Genomic DNA, 21,375 nt, shown 5'->3' with positions numbered 1-21,375 from the left:
TCAAGCTCTCCTGCTGAGGACACACACCACAAGCAGAATTAGGGTAGTGTGGACATGAAAATCTGCAGTAAATTACTGTGGTAGTTATGACTTAATTGTGTAGCGTAGACAGGACTATGTCTTGCAGGGATGGATTTTTCACACCCAAAAAACATATTGCTATGTAAGTTTTTGGTGCAGACCAGCCATAGCTCAACAGCTCATTTCTTTCACCAACAGAAGTTTCTGCAATAAAAGATATTACCTCGCACACCTTGCCTCTTTAAATGCTGACTGGCAGCTGGATTCCCATCTTTTGTTTAGCAAAAGTGCCATTGAGCATCCATCCAACCTAACTGCCTGAGCTCATGCTACTGCCAGAGTACTCTCCTCTCTTGTCATGTAAATTATGGAGTGGTCCTGCCAGCACCGCATAAAGCTGAGCAGGACTTTTCATATAGAGCTAGTTTTTCTAAAGTACCTTAAAATCTACATGCATACTGAAGTTGGCCTGAAAACTGCTAAACGACTAAATGGACCAGAGTGGTAAAGGGGCTCCCAAGCATAACTCTCTCCAGATGATCTCATTTTAAAATTTTCTATTTCTTACAGCACTTTTCTTCCAACTTTTTTTTTGGGGGGGGGGGGGTGGCGGGGGGGTGGTAGGGGCACATATGGGCAAAAACATATCCCCAAAAAACTATCACAGGACTGCCCTGAGCTTTATTTAGAGTCTGGCTCCACAGTCCAGCTTGAGAATTTAATAAAAGTTATTAGGGCTCTCTTACTGGGTACAGAAGGGTGCACGTGACTGATTCAAGCTAAAAATTAGCCACATGCCACAGGATCCCACCATTACTGTGCCATGTATAACCTTTAAGAGCTCTAAAAATCCTCAAATTCCAAAAACTGGTACGCCACACACCAGGGGTTGGGTGTAGGCATTGCAGTACAAATTTGGGGCCCTTGAGCCAAGACGTTCCAAGGATTCAGTTTCCCAAAAGTGACTTTTTAAAAATGCTGGCTTAGTGCATAGCACTGTCCACATCAAGCTGAGAACTAGGAGGTTTGAGGTATGACAAGCATATAGTGCTGAGATTAGCAGGGAGGAAAGAACCACAAGTTGATGAATGAGGTAGGTCACACCTCTGCCAGGATACTGAGGTGTGAAGCTGCCACTGCAAAGCTCCTGGTATTTCTAAAAGGGGGAAAAAATAACATTCCCCTGCTTTTGTGTGGGGAAGAGGAACTCCTTTCCCACTCAAACAAGGAAATGGGCTTTGGGATTCCCCATCACCCACCCTTAAAGGACACCCCCCTCCGCAGTCACCAGTTTCTTAAAAAATAGGTCTGTCAAGCAATTAGACAGGTTTAACAGCATGATTAATCACACTGTTAAACAGAATATCATTTATTTTAAATGATTTTGGATGTTTACTACATTTTAAAATATATTAAAGACTACAAAGTGTACAGTGCTCACTTTATATTTAATTACAAATATTTGCACTGTAAAAAACAAGTGTATTTTTCAATTCACCTCAGACAAGAACCATAGTGCAATCTCTATCATGAAAACTGAATTTACAAACGTAGAATTACGTACAAAATAAACTGCATTCAAAAAATACAACAACGTAAAACTTTAGAGCCTACAAGTCCACTCAGTCCTACTTCTTGGTCAGCCAATCACTCAGACAAACAAGATTGGTTACTATTTGCAGGAGATAATGCTGCCTGCTTCTTGTTTACAATGTCACCTGAAAGTGAGAACAGGCATTTGCATGGCACCGTTGTAGCTGGCATTGCAAGGTATTTACGTGCCAGATGCGCTAAAGATTCATATGTCCCTTCATGCTTCAACCACCATTCCAGAGGACATGCTTCCATGCTGATGATAGGTTCTGCCTGAGAACGATCCAAAGCAGAGGGGACTGACGCATGTTCATTTTCATCATCTGAGCCAGATGCAACCAGCAGAAGGTTGATTTTTTTTTTTGGTGGTTCGGGTTCTGTAGTTTCCACATCAGAGTGTTGCTTTTTTAAAACTTCTAAAAGCATGCTCCACCCCTCGTCCCTCTGAGATTTTGGAAGGCACTTCAGAGTCTTAAACCTTGGGCTGAGTGCTGTAGCTATTTTTAGAAATCTCAACAGTACCTTCTTTGTGTTTCGTTAAATCTGCTGTGAAAGTGTTCTTAAACGAACATGTATTGGGTCACTGTCCGAGACTGCTATAATGTGAAATATATGCAGAATGTGGGTAAAACAGAGCAGGAGACATACAGTTCTCCCCTCAAGGAGTACAGTCACAAATTTAATTGCACTTTTTTTAACGCGCATCAGCAGCATGGAAGCATGTCCTCTGGAATGGTGGCCAAAACATGAAGGGGCATACGAATGTTTAGAATATCTGGCATGTAAATACCTTGCAACACCAGCTACAAAAGTGCCATGCAAACACCTATTCTAACTTTCAGGTGACATTGTAAATAAGAAGCAGGCAGCAGTATCTCCGGTCAATGTAAAAAAACTTGTTTGTCTTAGCGATTCACAGAATAAGAAGTAGGACTGAGTGGACTTGTAGGCTCCAAAGTTTTACACTGTTTCGTTTTTGAGTGTAGTTATGTAACCAAAAAAAAAATCTGCATTTGTAAGTTCCTTTCACAATGAAGAGATTGCACTTCAGTACTTGTATAAGGTGAACTGAAAAATACTATTTCTTTTGTTTATCCATTTTTACAGTGCATATATTTGTAATCAAAATATAAAGTGAGCACTGTGCACTTTGTATTGTGTTGCATTGCAATGGAAATCAATATTGAAAATGTAGAAAAACATGCAAAAATATTTAATAAATTTCAATTGGCGTTCTATTGTTATAAGTGCGATTAATTTTTTTTTTTTTGAGTTAATCGTGTGAGTTAACTGTGATTAATTGACAGCCTTATTAAAAACAAGAGAAATCCACTAATAAAAAGCTTTGTTAAAGGGGTGTTAAGGCTGCTTAGCAGTGCCTCATACATTCCAGAATGTGGAAGTTGGAAGCCCAAGAGAAAGGCTCTAAGAATCAAGAACAGCATGCAACCAGACAAAATACAAGTTAAAAAACCAGCTACTGACATGCTTCCTATACCACAATGGACCCAAACTTCAGACAGAGGAAGTAAAAAACCCACAAATATGGTACAGGGAAGTAGGTATATGTCTTTAAACACCCACATGTGGATTGTAGCAACAGAAGAGAGAATGGGTTTAGTTTTTGTTTTATTTAACTAAGAAAGTACAAATTACACATTAGCAGGGAGCTTGAAAGCAGGTGTAATACCTGAAATCACTTAGCTCCTTAGATTGCCTAGATTTAATGTTGGTGTCCCTGCAGGTACAATTTTAAACATTACTATATATTTCCAGACTGCCCTATGCTGAAAGCTACTTTGGCAACTATGATGGCGATTAAGGCATTCATTTATCTGTCAGGGTAGGGACAACCTTCCCTCCACTTTCAAGGTGGCAAAGAAGGGGATGGAGGTTGTTGGGGTTTTTTTTTTTGGGGGGGGGGGGGTACTATCAGTAGTATTGAGAATGGCAGCTAAACCCATTAACAGGTATGGAATTGCATCTGATTTTTGATAGTTTAAACATACCACCAAGTATTAGAAGGTTCCTACACTTTATTTTTAAACAGATACTTGTTTATCTTCTCCCGCTGACATAGCTTATGCCACGCACAGGGGTGGTTTTTTATGCAGACATGAGAGCTCTCTCCTGTTAGTATAGAGCGTCTTCCCCACACACGCTGTAAGCAGAGACATGCCTTAAGGCAGGGGTACTCAGTAAGTGGACAGAAGGCCAAATCCAGACTGCCACATGATTTTGAATGGACCATGAAATCTTTTTTATTTACTTATCATTACTGTTATTGCAGTGTGAAAAATGTCCCTCTGGAGACCTTGACTATACCTTAACCAAGAAATTTGGATCTTGACAAAAAATAATTGACTACCCCGATCTAAGGTCTTGTCTACACAAGAAACTTGCATACGTTTAAACTGATTCTGAAATAGATTTTAGTTAAACCAGTGCAAACCCATGTGTGAACATACTTAAATCAGTTTAATCACACTTAAGTTTAAATCACCAAATTAAGCTAAATCAACCTAAGTGTGTCCTCACTTGTTTAACTAAATTTTAAACCGGAGATTTTAATTAAACTGGTGAAACTTTAGTGTACGTAGGCCAGCCTTGGTAGGGCACTATTATATTAAAGACCTCTAAAAAGTCAAGGACATGTCTCAATGTTTTACCAGTCCTGTTGTCCCCCTGAAGTCCATGACCTTATCTTCACTAGAAAAAAAAAAAAAAATGGTGTATTTAACACATTGGCTAACGAATGTTAAAATATACCTTGCGCCCCCCCCCAGTACAGAACTGTCTGATCTCAAACTTTTTTACTGGTGACCCCTTTCACACAGCAAGTCTGAGTGCGACCTCCCTTATCAATTAAAAACAGTTTATTTAACACCATTATAAATGCTGGAGGCAAAGCGGTGGAGGGTGACAGCTTGCAAACCCCCATGTAATAACCTCACGACCCCGAGGGGTCCCAACCCCCAGTTTGAGAACCCCTGGGTTAGTTAATCCTTCACCAATCACTAGAAAACTGTCTGTTCAGTGTTGGAGGCAGCAATTATACCAATATATATATTTAACCCCCAAGATTACTAAAACTGAAATATTAGCAACAATCCCTATTTCTTTCCACACTAATATAAGCATGACAGGAAGTGAAAGTGACTGTATACAAAGTTTTAATCACATGCTGGAGTAATTACACCATTTATGCACAGTTCGGAGATAACTGCAACTATATATTTCCCTTCAGGCCTTACAAGAAGGCTTAGGGCTACTGTTGCTATGTGAGGTTTGGGGTCAAGGAAGCACTTGCTGGCAGCATGACCCTTAACAGAACCAGAGAGAGGTCCTCTCATCTTAAAGAGACTTAAGAAAGTATTGGAACAACCAAGCAGGATAGGAATTAGTCTACTTTCTCTGACCTCCACACCTGGGGGCAAGAGAGGGACAGACACAAGAGAAGCAAAGTGCTGGATGAAATCCTTCACCAGATCTTGAATGGAAAGCAGTGGAGATCCCCACACACCATCTCCCATCTACAGAACATAGCAAAGAGAAGTAGTGGGCCTGGAGATCAGAGGCATCCCTTGACCTCTCCTTGGGAACAAGGAGAAGCACTGGGGCAAGGATGGTGGGAACACCTCCCCACACAGAGAATATGAGCTGAGCAAAGAGGAAGTAGCACAGACAGGAAGGGAGACAGAAAACAGCTCCTATTCCCCTGCATGAAAGACCCTTAAAATACACCAACTAAAGTGCAGAAGTAGTTTTGTTATTTTTTAAAAGGAATTAAAGTTGCTGGGCATGCTATTAAGAGGCTGCACTATTAGAAAACTGGGTACTTGAGTCTTCTTTAATCTTTCAAATTGACAGCCTCCCTTTAAGAAAGGAAAAAAATTTTAAAGCTCCCTGCATTCTACACTGGTCTTATTCTTCACTAAAGTTACCATTAGAAACAGCTTAGCAATGCAGAACAAGTTTTGGGTTTTTTTTTATTTATTTTTTTTTTTTTACACTACATACACAGGACTTTTACCCTGAAAGAAAGCCTTGTACTTTACTTAGCAGCCCAAGTTCCTGTATGGAAGATCATTCAACTCCACTATAATCATATGGGTCACTATCTTACTACATATAAAAAAAGCAACATTAAAAAGAAAGTTACTTAGGTTGCAAAATCAAATTGTTGAAATTTAGAAAAGCCAAATTTAAGATTGTGTTCAGGATTAATCCTGGCCCTCTTGTATGCCCTTACAATGCACTGAATGAGACAGGGATCCTGTGGTAAAAAATAGCGTATGATCATGTAACTAAACACTGCATCATAATGCATATTATGCACAATGGGGGCAAATCAATGTTGCACAGACAATCTTAAATCAAACATTTCTTAACTTTTCAAGTTAAATGTTCTTTAAGTTGATTTTTTACTTCCAAGAGAGCAAGTAAGAGTGCCACTAGGGCATAGTGCATGAGCAGTTTGATGAAGAGATTACACAGCAACCTAAAGCCAATTACATTTCCATATCAATTCTGTTTTACTATTCTGAATCAAAGCAAGGTAAACAGTGAAACTATAAAAGGCTTAAATTCCAAGTTAAACTTGATTTTTACTTAAAAAATTCAAAATTTCAAACATGAAGAAAGTAGGGTCCACTCAAGGATGCGCCACTGGCACTCACTGCCTTGAACACATCAGAAAGCTAAAGGTATGTGCTCACTGAAGAGTCAACTTGGATGACCAGCACTCAGGTTAGTTTAGCTCAGGTATAAGCAGACACACTGCAAACCATTGCCAAGTTAGTGTCCTCACTGGTGCTGCACTCACCGATGTGTGTTGCTAGGACACCTGAGGGCATCTCTCATTGTTCTTTACGCTGTAGAAAAACTCAGCCACTCTATGCTTCCTTCCCAGTGAGTTGTGGTAAAATCTGTATGTCCTTCCTGGCACACGGCGAGGAGAGGGGAGAATTGTTGAAAGGTTTTGGAGGATTATCAGGACACAAGTGATGCCCCTTCTGTTGTGAGGACACAGGCTACAAGTTACCAGAGTGAAAGCAGCACAGAGCTCTAGCCTACACCCCCAGCTAGGCCAGCTATCCTGGGCTGAAAGCACCACTAAAGTTGGGTGAGGTTTGAGTGGGAGGACAGAATGGGGGTTAGGAAAAACACCTGACTTACTGAGTTAACTGTTTCAGAGTAGCAGCCGTGTTAGTCTGTATTCGCAAAAAGAAAAAGGAGTACTTGTGGCACCTTATAGACTAACAAATTTATTTGAGCATAAGCTTTCGTGAGCTACAGAGTTAACTGTGTAGTCGAGACATATCCTATCAGACCATTTGTGTTAAAGCTGCTTTTGTAAAAAGATGGGATGGGGGAGTGTAGTGGTATGGTCACCTGCTCCCTGCCCCTTGGAGAGGGCCAGGGCTGGGAGCCTTAGGCTGGGTTGACTGGGAGGCAGCCTCAGCTGTGGCCAAGCCCCCGAGTCAGATGACCCTATAAAGGGGCTGCTGGGCTGAAGCTCAAGAGACACTCTCTAGCTTCTGAGAGGGAGGGACCTGGCTGCAGGGACCTAAGCAGAGTACCTAGACTGGAGCAGGGCTCGGGAAGGCCCTGAGGAGCTGGGGAGCTCCAGCCAGGAAAGCCCCAGGCCGCGGCCTAGTATTAGGTCCAACAGGTACTGAGGTTGCAGGGGACAGCCCAAGGTTAGACAGAGGCATCAGGTCCAAACCCAACCTTGCCTGTGATGAGTGGCTTATACCACAGTCTGCCCCAGGGCGCGGGGCTAGCAGCACACTGGCAGTAGTCTACGACTGAGGCGAGGTAGGGATGGGGGCCCCTGCCCCTGACACCTCTCCCACAACAGATCTGAATAATGAAAGCATCTTACTGCCAGGGGGCAGCACCCCAGCATACAAGGGGCACCGGCTCCGGGAGGGACACGGGGGCCCAGCATAAGCAGAGGGCGCTCCAAGGCTGGAAGTGGAACTAATTCCCAGGACACCGGCAGGAGGCGCTGCAGGGTGAGTCCCACATGCTTACAGGGAGAAACAGGCCTAAAGCAACCCAAGAGGATTTGTGTGGTCTGGAAGGGCTGAAAGAAGGGAGGAGGAGAAAATTACTGTCAATCTTCTCCTGTCTAGAAGGACAGGCCTTCTGCCTAAAAATAATTTTATGCTTTAATCATGTAAACCACTGTACAAATAAGTTTCTACAGGCTTCTCTACACAGGGATTTTAAACTGGATCCAAATAGAGTTAGTCCAGTTTGAAAATGCTTGCATACACACGACAACCCATCACTCTACACTTACTCTTTGTTTATCAGGAACTCTGGAGTCCCTTGGCAAAGTGCTTAGAACTGAATTAGTTCAGTCTTTTGTTCATATGCATGAATTGCTGTGCACCACTTTTTTGCATGCTTCCATTGGCTATCCCACAGTGCTTTGCAGGTCGACCATTACTGATCTGTCCATTTACTTGTGTGTCCTCCCTGCTCTGGTGTCAAGTTTCCAGGATGACCCTTCCCTCCCTTTAAAAGATTGTGTAAAGACAGATTTTGCCCATTTGCTCCTTGATCCTAGTATATCGTTATTCTGGTGATACAACTGCAATAGTCCCACAACATGCTTTGCACAGTTGCTTGGACCTCTGCCAAGTCTCTGGATCTCACTGAGATTTGGGAAGAAGTGTCAGTTCATGAAACTCTTGTGGCCAACCACAAGACTAAGGATCTTCTCAGCGACACTGCAAAGCATGTCTGTGAGGGGTCAAGACTGGGACACCAACCAGTGCCAGATAAAGAGCAAGCAGCTGAGGAGAAAGTATATTAAATGAGGGGTAAAAGGAGACATTCTCCCTTCAACACGAAGGATGACCAGCTAGACCTATCAGAGGATGAGCAGGATGATGCTGGAGAAGAGCTGCCCCCTGACAGCCAGGATCTTTTGAGACTCAGGACCATCTGGAAAGACAGTCCCCATCCTGCACTGCAACAGTTCCTGTCCTACACTCGATGATCCTGAGTTCCAACCAGAAACCTAGGCAGGGGACAAGGAATCACATCCTCTAGAGGGAACTTCAGCATGTAAGTACCTATCTTTACAATTCATTATTATTGTTGGTGGATGTGAGCTAAGAACTTCTCCCTTCCCCTACCCCCTTTTACATGCTTCAAAATAGCACCCACCAGCACGGCATAGTCCCAGTCTACCCGACACCTCTCCCACAACAGATTTGAATAACGAAAGCATTTTGTGCAAAATTCAACAGTTTGAGACAGTGCTCACAGGAAAAGAAATCTGTTTAGTTTTCTTAGTTTACCTGATGCACAAGTGCACGCTGCATCCCTGGTCAAGGCACAAACAATACTGCTCCACACTGAAGTTCAATGCCCTGTAATACACACTGTAGCGGACAGTCATTGTAGGACCCTATCTATTCTTCTCTACACACTCTCAGTCTTAAGTTCTGCTAGATCTCCTCTGCAGACATGGAGAAATAGCTCGGTTTTGTTTCACACATTAAGAATAGCCACATGCCCATGCCGCCCAGTGTAGCCTGCAAGCCCCTTCCACTCCTACAGTGCATCTGTGGGGTTGGGGATAAATCATCCTGGTAAATAACTTCACAGCCTATCTTGCTGGTCTGCCCTTTGCCTTTTTGAATAAGACCATTTTCTACCTCCTAGTCATCCACCTCAGCATGATGTCATTGAAAATGAGCATATCCTAGATGTAGAGGGAATTACAATCCAGCTCACCTCCCAAGAACCCCATAACCCCACTCTTTATACCTATGACACCATAACAACACTTCCAGCATGAAAACAAAACTGCAAACAAACCTGGAGCCACCCTCACCCCTAACAGCATAGAAGCAGACAGTACACTGAAATCCAAATACACTCTGACCACTTAGATCTCTGAATTTCTTCCAAGAATGGGAAGAGTCAAGGCAAGATCACAGACATGCTTAAATCATGATTCTTATTGTTCATAGCCCAAACAAAATAAGCTAAGGTTTCCCCCACCCCCACTGCCACAGCACCTGCAACAGCCAGACAATCAAGGACAAAGTTTCTATATCTACTACTCACAGGCTGGCCAATCTGGAGGGGGAGAAAGACGACGACTAGGGACAACATGTTTTCAGAATTCATTCCAGAGTCACAGAGGAAAGCCAGGCTGGCTGAGAGATGGAGGCTTTACATGAATAATCAAAAGGACAAAGAAATGCACTTATTTCAGGAGATCATGGCAGAGGCCAAGGACAGAATCACCATGCTCAAAGAGAGCATGGAACAAGCAGATGCAGAAGCAACTCATGGACACTCTCCTGAGCCAGAATGCCCTCCTGCAAAACATGCTCCTGATAGGCCAACAGGCCCTGCATTCCCATAATTTGGGACCCAGCCATGTCCTTCAGCCCTTGCACACTGCTGTCCATTGGGGCCAGCAGCAACTCCTAACCTCTTCATCCCCACAGCAGTGCTCCCAGCAGCTGTGATCATTCACTACAGATCCAACTTCTGGGCACAAACACCACTAGCACTTGGGAGTCCAGCTCTTTTAAGCCTTGCAACAACTCTGATAAGTTTGAGCAGAGGCACTCAACCCCAAAATCCAAGCCACCAAGAGCCAAGGCTTATGGTCACTTATCTCCCTCACCAAATTGTGGTATCTGAAATGTTCGTACTGTTGCACTTTGAGTTCTGTTTGCACTGTTGCAGTAATTAAACATGTGCACAGTTGGTTAGTATTGTATTTAGAAACATTTAACTAACCAAAGATATTTTTCCTTTGGTTTCATTAAAATTTTATTATTTCATAGTTACCATTTACAATACAGCCCGAATCATCACTGCATTTAAAACAAAGAATCCTTGAAATAAAGTTGAAATAATTCACAGCGTTTTACAAAACCACATAAGGAAAGGTAAACTTCAAAAACATGCACACAATGTTCCCCAGTACTCACATCTGCATCTCACCACCCACCCTATCCGTCCAGGCTAACATGTTCAGGCATGTGACTCAAAATACAAAACAGTAGACATCCCTGACAGCATTCCTATGGGTGTTTATGTTCTCTGTGGAATCCCTACTATCTGCTTAGACCTCAGAGCAAGTCTCCACACCCCAGTCACCCATCCATCAGTAAGGCTTTCCTCTGTCTCTCTCAACTATTGTCCAAAAACAAAACATGCAATTATAACAGTTGGAACATCTTTTTCGGCTGCTTCCAACCTATTCCACAAACAGCAACATCTTCCTTTCAAATGGCCAAATGCACACTTGACCACCAACCAGCAACTACTCAGGTGATAATCAAAACGTTCCTTCCTTCTGTCCAAGCAGCTTACATACGGCTTCAATAGCCAAGGCATCCAGGGATAAGCCAGATCTCCCAGAATAACCGGATCAACCTCCATACCATTAATGTCCACATTACTCTTGGGGGGGGGGGCAAACAGTTCTTCCTCCATTAATTTAAATAGGACTGAGTTCTGAAAGATCCAAGCATCATGGATCCTTTTAGACCACCCTGCATTTATGTCTGTAAACCTGCCACGGTGGTCTACCATTTCCTGCAGCGCCACGAAGAAATAATCTTCTCTCTCTGTTTATAAATGCTGCATCACAGCAGGTGGGAGGGAAGGGATTGGGGGGAAATGATGGGGCAACTGATGGAATCCATGTGCCCAATTCAATTTAGGAACTTCATGCATGCAAAGCATCAATCATCTCTGAGCATTACTAAGCTTCCTGAACTGGTTAGACAGCACCTTAATGGCATAGCAGACCTGCATGAGAATGGTCCCAGCAGTTGGATTTCCCCACACCGAATTGGCTGGCTACAGACTGGTAATGTTCTGGAGTGGCCAACTTCCAGATGGCAATGCCAACCTGTTTCTCCACAGATATGGGGCAGTGCACATTGGTATGCTGTCCCTGAAGCTCCTGGGTCAGTTTTATACTGGTCTCAAAAAAGGTAATCCTTGCTGCTCTGAAGTCTTCTTGCCACTGCTGGTCATTTGCTCTACAGAACCATCTTCTCCCACTAAGCCACGCTAGTTTTCCTGGCCCAAAAATGACACAAAATGCTATATAGATTATCCAAGGAACTGGTCCTCCTATTCAAACATCATGGCGTTCTCCAGTTCTTCTACCTTGTCCTGCTTCCACCACTGCAGAATATCTTCCTGCTGCTAGAGGAGTGGTTATTGCTACCATAGAATATTTTCCTGCTCCCACATCAGCTTGGTAGTGTGACACACAAAGTCCAATACAGAATTCATCTAGCTCCATGTGCTGTAATACAACTGAAGCAGCCTGTGCATATTCACAGTTGTCACCATAGTGGTACAGAGCAAGCTGGGTCCAGGCTGACAACAAACACAAAAATGGCATTAGCCAGCCCAGAAAGGAAATATGGGGCTGAGTCAGTGGAAACATGGGTTTTGGGTTTTTTTAAATTTGTACCCACCCGACTTTCCACAATTCACAGCAAAAAATCATCTTAGGATGCATACTGTTCAGCAGCAAAGCAACAGACCATGGGATATCCTTAGAGAACACTATATACACTATGTGCATATTATGTGTAACATCTTAGTTGAAACATTTTCTAATGACGTTATTCCAGTGTAGACGTGTCACGGCTGAATCCCCACCCTGGCACCTCAAGTGCAGGAAGTGGGGCCTGCAAGGATTTAAAAAAAAACAAAAAAAAAACCACACTTGTTACTCCAGGCTTGTATTAAACTCTCAAGGTTACAGCTTCTCTCTGACCTTGGCTTGGTAAATGTTGCCACCACCCAAATGCAAAAAACCTGCTCTGAACCCAGAAAGGAGCACTTGGGAATTCCTCCCTATGGGGTACCCTCAAGCCCTTTCACCCCTGCTCTGGGGAAGAGCTGAGAAAGCCACAGGTAACTTCCTTTTCTATCAGCTAATCAAACATGCACAAGCCTCTTAGGACACCAAAAATCCAATCCTGTTCTTAAAAAAGGTAAATTTTATTAAAAACAAAAAGGAAAAAATGACATGTGGAACTTAGGCTTTTTGCTAGATCTTAAAAGAAACAATTACAAAAATTAGGCACCCATAATAGCTTTCTTGGGGGGTTCAACTTAAAGGTTACAAGCAAACAAAAGCTTCTGAGGTTAGAACAGAGGAGATCCATGAGCCAAAATAAGAAATAAACCTGATAGCGTCTAACTAAACATTCCCTATCCAATTATTTTTTCTAGGTATGAAAAATACTTTCATACCTGGTTCAAACCTTACACAGCATTTCTGCTTATAGCATTGCTGTTCCATGTCCCTGCAGCCCAGAGAACAGACAAAGGGAAAGTTTCTTTTCCATTTTTTAAATTTCTAGCCTTCCCATTGGCTTTTTTGGTCAGGTGCCCACTCCTTTTCTTTTACCTGTGCGCTTGTTAACCCTTTACAGGTAAAGCAAGCAGAGAACAGCTACCAAGAGGGATTTTACAGCTAACTAGCTGTCCGACTGTCCATCAAAGGGAGCTACCCCACCACTTTATTTATCACAACATGTAAGCCCATACAAAGTAAATAGCTTGCAACCTCAGACATTAGAGGAGAATGCTGGTCAACACACTGGGAAAAATCTCAAATGTATTAAGATTAAGAGAAATCTAATTTCCATCCAGACAAATAGCAGAAAGAAAGAGACTACCCTCTAAAATAGATCATTTCCATCTCCGGCTGCTCCAATCCATATTTATACGATCGCAGTTAGAGTATATACACAAAACCCTCCCACATTGTATGACCCAGAAATATGAACAGATGTGAAAATTCACCTATGTATTTAAATAGCTCTCTATGGAGCTGTGTGGGCCAAAGGACTCATTCAGAATTCCTAGAATAATCAATGAGCAAGATTGTCCTATATTATATATAATATGGTCTGGGAGGGTCCACAATGCCTAGATCTTTCATAACTCAATCCTGTTTAAATAAATGGAAAAAACTGTTTGCCCTCAGAAGTACTGTGGACACTAATAGTGTGGAGGTTGGTCCAGTTATTCTGGGAGACCTGGCTTATCCCTTTTTTCACCCAAAAGTTTAGTAGCAATTGGATGTCTAATATAGTGAACACCAGTGAAAATGAGATAGTATTTGAGGCTAAAACAGGGAAAGAAAACATTAAAAATTATGTAGACAAGTAAGATGTCTTCAAGTCACCAGGGCACGATGAAATACATCCCAGAATGCTCAAGGAGCTGACTGAGGAGATAGCTGAGAGGCAGGAGCAATTATCTTCAAGAAGTCATGACAGACGGGACAGATTCCAGTCCCCCTGCTTTATAAGGGACCACTCCCATTAACCACAATACAAACACTAAAAATGCAACAAATATTTACACAGCATCTAAGTTTATGTCTAAATATGATGGCTTTACCTTTCAAAATCATTGCAAAAAAGTTCAATTAATTTCAAGGTCATCAAAACAATTTAGAAAGAAGTAAAATTATTTAACCCCCCCCCCCCCCGCCCCATGGGTCATAAGCAGGCTTTGAAACCACAGTCTTCAGATCACCATTAGAAATCTCTTCTACTTCATCAGAAATAGAAGGCTGTTTTCATCCAGTTACCTCTATATGGAGCCCGCAGAGGGAGACAAATGTAATCCAATGGCAAGTGAGAGTCAATTTGTGAGACTGCATGAGACGTTGCAAAACAAGATTTGAGAGTCCTGCTCTTGGCACTGGGAACAAAGTGGGCTCTAGTGGTTACAGACAGCATAGCCAAACTTAATTTAGCACGTTCCTTCTGAAAAAGGCAACATGGCTGAGTATCATATTAGAAACTGGAATTCTATTACTAGTTCTACTAGTGATCTCATCTAACTTCTCATTTCCTTTAGAGATAAAATGGATGTACAATAAGTGAGGGTATTGAGACAAGAGTTGCGAAATGCACATAAATATTAACAGCTATCATTGGAAGAGCCAGGATTAGGTCTCATGGCCTGAAGCCCACTGTACTTTTCCCTAGGCTACAGAGTATTCAATGCAAGTCTCTCTTAGGGAAAACGTTAAGACACACAGGCAAAACAGACTTGACAAATGCTAAATGCTAAGGTCTCAACTATACCATTCAATACAAAATGACCTCCAGTGCATTCTATACAAAACTCTGTTTAAAGAAAAAAAAAGATTTATAGGCATGTACAGTTACATTTTAAGTATTTAAATTATATAACTAAAAGAATGTTTTAAATTTTGGTGGACAGATTGTTTTGCATACAGCCTTCCTCATTTCTCAGGTTTTAAAAGTATACTTCAAAATAAATGTTTTACCTCTCTCATTCATTGTGCAACGTCCAACTTACATACTTCACGAAGAAGAAAAACTAAAAATAATAGTACACGATAATGGAATTAAAAGTCTATTGTATATGCATAATGAGGCTGAGTTAAGGAAGCACATCACCCCTAATTTTGGCATTCAGTAACCCTAGAAAGTTTAACTTTGCAACCCAAATATTCTCGTACAAGTGTTTGTACAGAATTTGTCACTTTTAAAGAAAAAACAAAAAAGTAGAAGGCTAGACACTACCAGAAAACCAAATTAAATCACTTGGTGCACGCTCAGAGCTACTGAATTAAGACAATGTTTCTCCAACAGCATACAGATTCCCACTTCATGCAGAACATTACTTGAAGAAAAGGGGACTGTATAATCCTTTTCTTCAGACTGTACACATTTAAATGCAAAGAAAAGACAGGGCCTCCAGTCCCGAACAATGGAGAGTAGGAACTATGCTCTCCAAAACAACTATATTTGACTTCCTTTTCTTTGAGTAGCACGATTCTGAAGAACTCACAAAATATCCCCTTCACATCTAGTTCTTTTGGGAGAACAACATTGTCCTCCCAGGTTTCTCCATCGCTTTTTCAGTTAGGTGTACCACCACCTAAATAAGAAGGCGAACAGAAATAGCAACAAAAATTCCATGGGCTAAATCAGGGATCGGCAACCTTTGGCACGCGGCCCACCAGGGTAAGCCCCCTGACATGCTGGGCCGGTTTATTTACCTGCCACGTCCGCAGGTTCGGCCGATCACAGCTCCCACTGGCCATGGTTTGCCGCTCCAGGCCAATGGGGGCTGCAGGAAGTGGCGGCCAGCACATCCCTCAGCCCGCGCTGCTTCCCACAGCCCCCATTGAGCAGCGAACCGCAGCCAGGCGGAGCTGCAATCGGCTGAACCTATGGACACAGCAGGTAAACAAACCAGTCCGGCCCGCCAGGGTAAGCCCCCAGTGGGCCACGTGCCAAAGGTTGCCGATCCCTGGGCTAAACACAAAGAGGATAGATAGACCGAATAGAAAGCCAAGGGCACCCAGATCTAGGCGTTTCTATGACAGAAGGTTTCATGGATGTCTTTTCCCAAGTGCACACCAGAAGGGCTTGGAACTAATCTGACATTTGTTCCAGAGGGGAAAAAAAGCACACTCAGGAAAGATATCCCTAATCAGGGAATAAATCCAACAGGTGGTTTACAAAGTTTGAAAGGGCCCCTGCAGACTGACATGGACTACAGGTTGGATCTTAAAGCACCTTTGACATTGAAAAATCCAAGTAAGTTACCTCAAAATAAGATGACCTGCTCAAGAACAAGCCACAAATTTGATATTGTTACACAGTAGTATTTGTAACTTTCCACAGTTTAAAAAAGTAGCTAGGTTTTTTCCTCCCTCACAGCATTAAAATGAAGACTCAAGAGTTAAGACAAACTGTGGTTTTAAACACAAAAGTCTATCCTATAAATACCTAGGAAAAGATTAATTACAGGCAGAGCCAGTAGCACCATTTGTTAAGGTTGTCCAACAATTCCCATATGACAGTTTTCACTAGCTTTTAAACTTGGCCAAATGTTACTGATTGGGCTGAAATTTTCCACGCCAGGTGTCTGCCTCAGACTTTTTTTTTTTTTTTTTAAATACTTCAGCCAAACAGTTCAACTATTTCTGAGAATGAGGCTAGGGAAAAAACAGTTCCCCCCCCCCCCCCATGTTAAAAAAAAGTAGAGTTTTTCTTTGAAAAGGTCACTGCTCTGGAGCAGGGACTTAAAATTTGCTAGGGGGTGGCCTTTAAGTTAAGGATACGCTTTTTGCTAAACCCATGAAAATCTGCCAAAAATTGCAGTTCACACAAGGCTCAGTAGAGACTTAAATGTTAAGAGCAAAAATCTCAGAAGGTTCCATCCTCACTGTGCATGTTCCAGTCTCTCTCAGCTACTAGTTGTGGCACTCTCTACCTCAAAGCAGCACCTTTGAACCCCCATATTCACCACTCATGTAATGATGATAAGTTTCATACAAAGTATGCCATGTAAGATGTTCTATGAAAAGTCACGATCTGCTGAAACCCACTGTTCTGACCAAAGATGTATATCATTCGTGTGAATGAAGTTATGAGATTTTGCTGTACAGTTATTACTGAAATATGTTGTAAATTTGCACGTGACAAACAAAGAAAGCAAACCACTCCCAGGATGGTGTTAAATGACCATCAATCAGCAGGGGAGTTGGAATCAAGGGATTTACATTTGAATGACAGTTGCACAAGACCACACCAAGGGAATTGCTCAACTCTCTAACTCAAAGCCCACCAGGACAAGTCTGAGCTAGCATTTTCCAGGTACATGGACTGAGGATAGAACATAGGGGGACAGTGGCATCATGCTTTTGCCTTTCTCCTCCCGCACCTACGCTGGAAGCAACAAGAACGCTGGAAAGACAAAAAGACTTCAACTGAAGAGACTGGTTCCAGGCTTGAGAGAAAAGCTGCAACATCCAGTGGGGTGAGAAAACTGCCTGATCTAAATACTGCCTAGTCCAATAAGGTTTCAGATTTAGACTCCGCTTACTTTTATTTTCTTTGGTAACTATCTCTGACCTTTTATGCCTACCACTTCTAATCAGTTAAAAATCTATCCTTCTATAATTAATAAATGTTTTATATTTTCTGTAAAAATATATTCTTGTTGAAGTGTTTGGGAAATCTCACCTCAGTTTACAAAGGCTTGTGTATGTTCTTGCCACAATGAGGGAGGGACGGACTAGGTAACAAACTTACACTGGTCAGGCTTTGGACAAGGGCAAGACAGTACAGCTCTGGGGTGCAAGGCAGTGGAGAACTGGCTGGTGCCTCTGTGTGATCTGTGAGTGACTCTGGAAGCATTTATGAAATCTAGCTGGGTGTGAGGCTCCGCATGCTGTTGTGCTGAGTGATAACAGTGCCTGGAGAAGTTTGCTGCTTGTCAGTAGCAAAGCATTATGACAAACAGCCCAGACTGGAGAGTTAAGGGGGCACAGGGGTAACCCAGTTCCAGGTTGGTACCCCAGGGACTTAAATTCCCTGTAAGCTGCGCGGATGTGCAGCAGCCTATTTAGCACTGTGCATGCGCTCAAGGAACCCGCCAGGTGCTGCTGCGGGGAGAGCGAGCTAGTTGGGGGGGGGGGGCGGCAGCACACAGGGGAGTCCTCTCTCCACACCATAGCCCTCGAGCACAATCCTGCACCTCAAATCCCTCATCCCTGGCCCCACCCCAGAGCCTGCACCCACAGCCGGAGCCCTCACACCCCAACCTTCTGCCCCAGCTCTGAGCCCCCTCCCACACTCTGAACCCCTCAGCCCCACCCCATCACATGAATTCTGTTATGCACACCAATATGGAGGTGATGTCACCTCCACATGTTAGTAAGACATCACCTCCATATTGGTGCGCATAACAGAATTCACTCTGCACATGGGTGGGAACAATTAGAGGGAACACTGCTAGAAACCCCGTCACACTAGTGCTGATCCAACTGTGCATGTGCCATCCCCAAAGAGTAACTGAGCATGCTCCAGCCGCTGTGGGGGCTCAGAAGCGGTTTCCCTTGACTTGCTGCTCTGGGCTGCAGCTGGGCACTGGGATTTCCTCAGGAAGCCTGTCTCACCTGTGATCTCAAAAACCACGCTGCTGGAACCCAGTGCAGAAGAGGAAAGCCAGCTGATTAAAATGCAGAAGGGAAGACAAAAGCTGGACAAGATCAGTACGGCAGGAAAGGAATCTGGGGAGACTTGGGGAGGAGAGAAACTAGAAGTCAGTGGGAATGGGGAGGAACACAGACTAGATGACGAGTTGGGGGGAGGACAGGATGGGCTAGAAAAGGTGACAACCTGGGGGCAGAACTGGGACTAGCTGTGCAAGAAGCCTGATGAGTGGAAACTAGGACTGGATAGGCCAGGAGAATGTTACTGGGACAAGTAGCCAGGAAAAGAGAAAGGACTGACACAGGTGAGGGGGAATGGGACAAAAGAATCTGTGCCCACTCAAGAACACTCCCCCTTACAGAGCCTTGAATGGAACCCATGCTTCCTGAGTCTCCCCACTCTTCTACTGTCAGTAAGTATCTGTGAAACCCAGTCACAGTGTCTCATTCCCCTTTGGTCTGGTTCACAGAAGAGGAGAACCTACAATAATTATCTGTTACTCAGTTAGCTGAAGTAGCAGATGTCCATGCAGTGAATTTAAAGATTCCAACTCTACCGCTGAACATGTGTCAATATGGTTTTCAGTTTGCATTTTTTAATTCACACACAAAGAGACTAGGGCACTAAGGTTACAAAGTCAAAATTAAATGCTCAAAATTTGAGAAATGCTAGAATTAAGGTAGCCAGTGCAACTCTAGATCCCTTGTGTGTATTTATCATGATACATCCTTTAATGACCTGCTCACATATTTCCACGGGGCCCCAGCTTAATTTGGTACACAGGATGAACCTGCTCTGGGGATGAATCAGGACTATGGAGTAAAGGACATTGTTGTCTGTAGAACCCCTGCCTCATCTGTTGTAGAAGTTGGAAGGTGTGTAGTGAATGAAGCAGGAGAGAACATTCAGACCATGCTTTCTCTTCATGTAACCTTGGAGAACTGGATTCTATCCCTGCCTGTGCCACAGAGTTCCTATGTGATGCTAGATAAGTCACTACACTAAACTTTTCAAAGCTGGTCACCAGTTGTAGGTTCCTTAATTTTTGGGTCCTTGACTCAAGACCCTTGGGTCTGATCTGCAGTACTGCTAAGCACCCAGCTGAATTCAGTGGGCGTTGTGCTTTGAACATACGAATTTCTGTATAATGCTAATAACCTGGGGAGAAAAAACCCCGTAACATTCTAGGTGTCTCCGATTAGGCACATAAAATTAGTGGATACTTTTGATCTGAATATATCTGTCTCAACACCCCATCTGCAAAATGTGAATAATGCCCCTCACCTCTCAGGGATTCTGTGCAGATAAATTAATGCTCGAAAGGAGTAGATACTGTTATGATGAGTGCCATAGAAAAGCCGATGAGGAAATTAATAATTCTGCCTTCAGAGCAGGTTTGAATAGTGTGCAGTAAAAAAGGCCTGGGGTGCCACATTGAACAATGAAGAAAAAACAAAATATTGAATAGCTGCTCATTAAAATGAACACTGTCCATCCTGTGCACTGACTGACGCAGGGGTCCAGTAGGAAAACAAATGGAATCACATAATTATAACACTATTATAATGCATAGACCCATTGCATTATGTCTAAAGGTCAAACAAACTTGGATTATTTCAGAGTGAAGTGAATGCCCAATAACTTGAGAATGGGCTTCTCTCTCTCCTCTTTACAGGAGAACTAATAATCCTATAGCAATGACCCCAAAAACTATATCATAATGCATAGGTACAAGGTGGCCAAATTAAGATTGCAGAGAATCTTAATTCTGGCATTTCCTAACTTGAGTTCTTGACCTTGCAGCCTAATAATGTTAGTTTCAGTAATATTTAGATACAAAAACCAAAACAAAAGATGCCGCTATCTTAAATTATGTAGTTTATAGCACTAGTATGATGTATAGGACATTTAAACTACGGTAACAGGGAGAACATACTTTTTTCCTATTAATAGCACATGACAAAAGCAGATTTTCAGTTTTCAATTTGTAAAATTTACACTGCCTCATTACAACCATCTGGAAAATGGGCTTTTTATTAAAAAATGAGAAGAGTCACTAAAATTCAGCATTCACTGGAAATATATATTTTTAGACATTAACACATTACAGATTAATACTGTTTCGTTTGAACATACCTTTCTGCAATAATGTGACCTCTCCATTCTCTTTCTTGATCTCATTCATTATTTTATGTTTCTTCTTTTCTTTCTGCTTCTCTCTGTCCCTCTCTTTAATTTTGTCTTTGATTTGATCTGAAAGGAAAACATTTTAAGACTGAGCAGGAACAGAAGAGTTTCACATGAAATTATCACATGTACGTTTCATACTACACAAACAAAGGCTCTAATCAGTTTGGGGAGGGAGTGGGAAAGGAAGAGATATTTAAATCCACAGGACTTGGACAAACATTTACAAGTATCTCATATCTGTTGTACAATACTGAAAGTTTGTCTAACTATGCTGAACTTCTGTTTTCTGGTTCTGTTGAACCAACTGTACACAACCTTTTATATAATCTGGTACCGTATCAGTGGTTAAAACAATTTATGCATATTCATCACAAGTCAGTACTTCTGGCTATGTTTATATTTCATCGGCAAGTAGATTTGATTTCTTGAAGTTCACAGTTTCATTAAATATTTTGTTTATTTCTTATCCTCCAAAGAAATCCAAAAGAAAAAAAATTGGAATTTGCATTTTCCTACAGGCATGTCCACAACAGCAACTCTGCACCAAAACATCCTC

At 42.4% G+C, this 21,375-nt stretch overlaps 1 protein-coding gene across 2 annotated transcripts in view; it reads right to left on the bottom strand.

Moving 5' to 3' along the window:
- Window positions 1-21,375, bottom strand: part of RSBN1L (round spermatid basic protein 1 like) — a 99,603-nt gene that overhangs the window by 56,004 nt on the left and 22,224 nt on the right. For both annotated transcript variants that reach the window (XM_074942543.1, XM_074942544.1), the window contains exon 2: window positions 20,766-20,882. In XM_074942543.1, the coding sequence (XP_074798644.1) occupies window positions 20,766-20,882 (117 nt within the window). The remainder of the gene's footprint in view (window positions 1-20,765; window positions 20,883-21,375) is intronic.

This window comes from Natator depressus, chromosome 1 (genome assembly GCF_965152275.1).
Source record: "Natator depressus isolate rNatDep1 chromosome 1, rNatDep2.hap1, whole genome shotgun sequence".
Taxonomy (NCBI): domain Eukaryota; kingdom Metazoa; phylum Chordata; order Testudines; family Cheloniidae; genus Natator; species Natator depressus.
The sequence above is the reverse complement of the archived record's forward strand: the minus strand, read 5'-3'. Positions and strand labels throughout refer to the sequence as shown.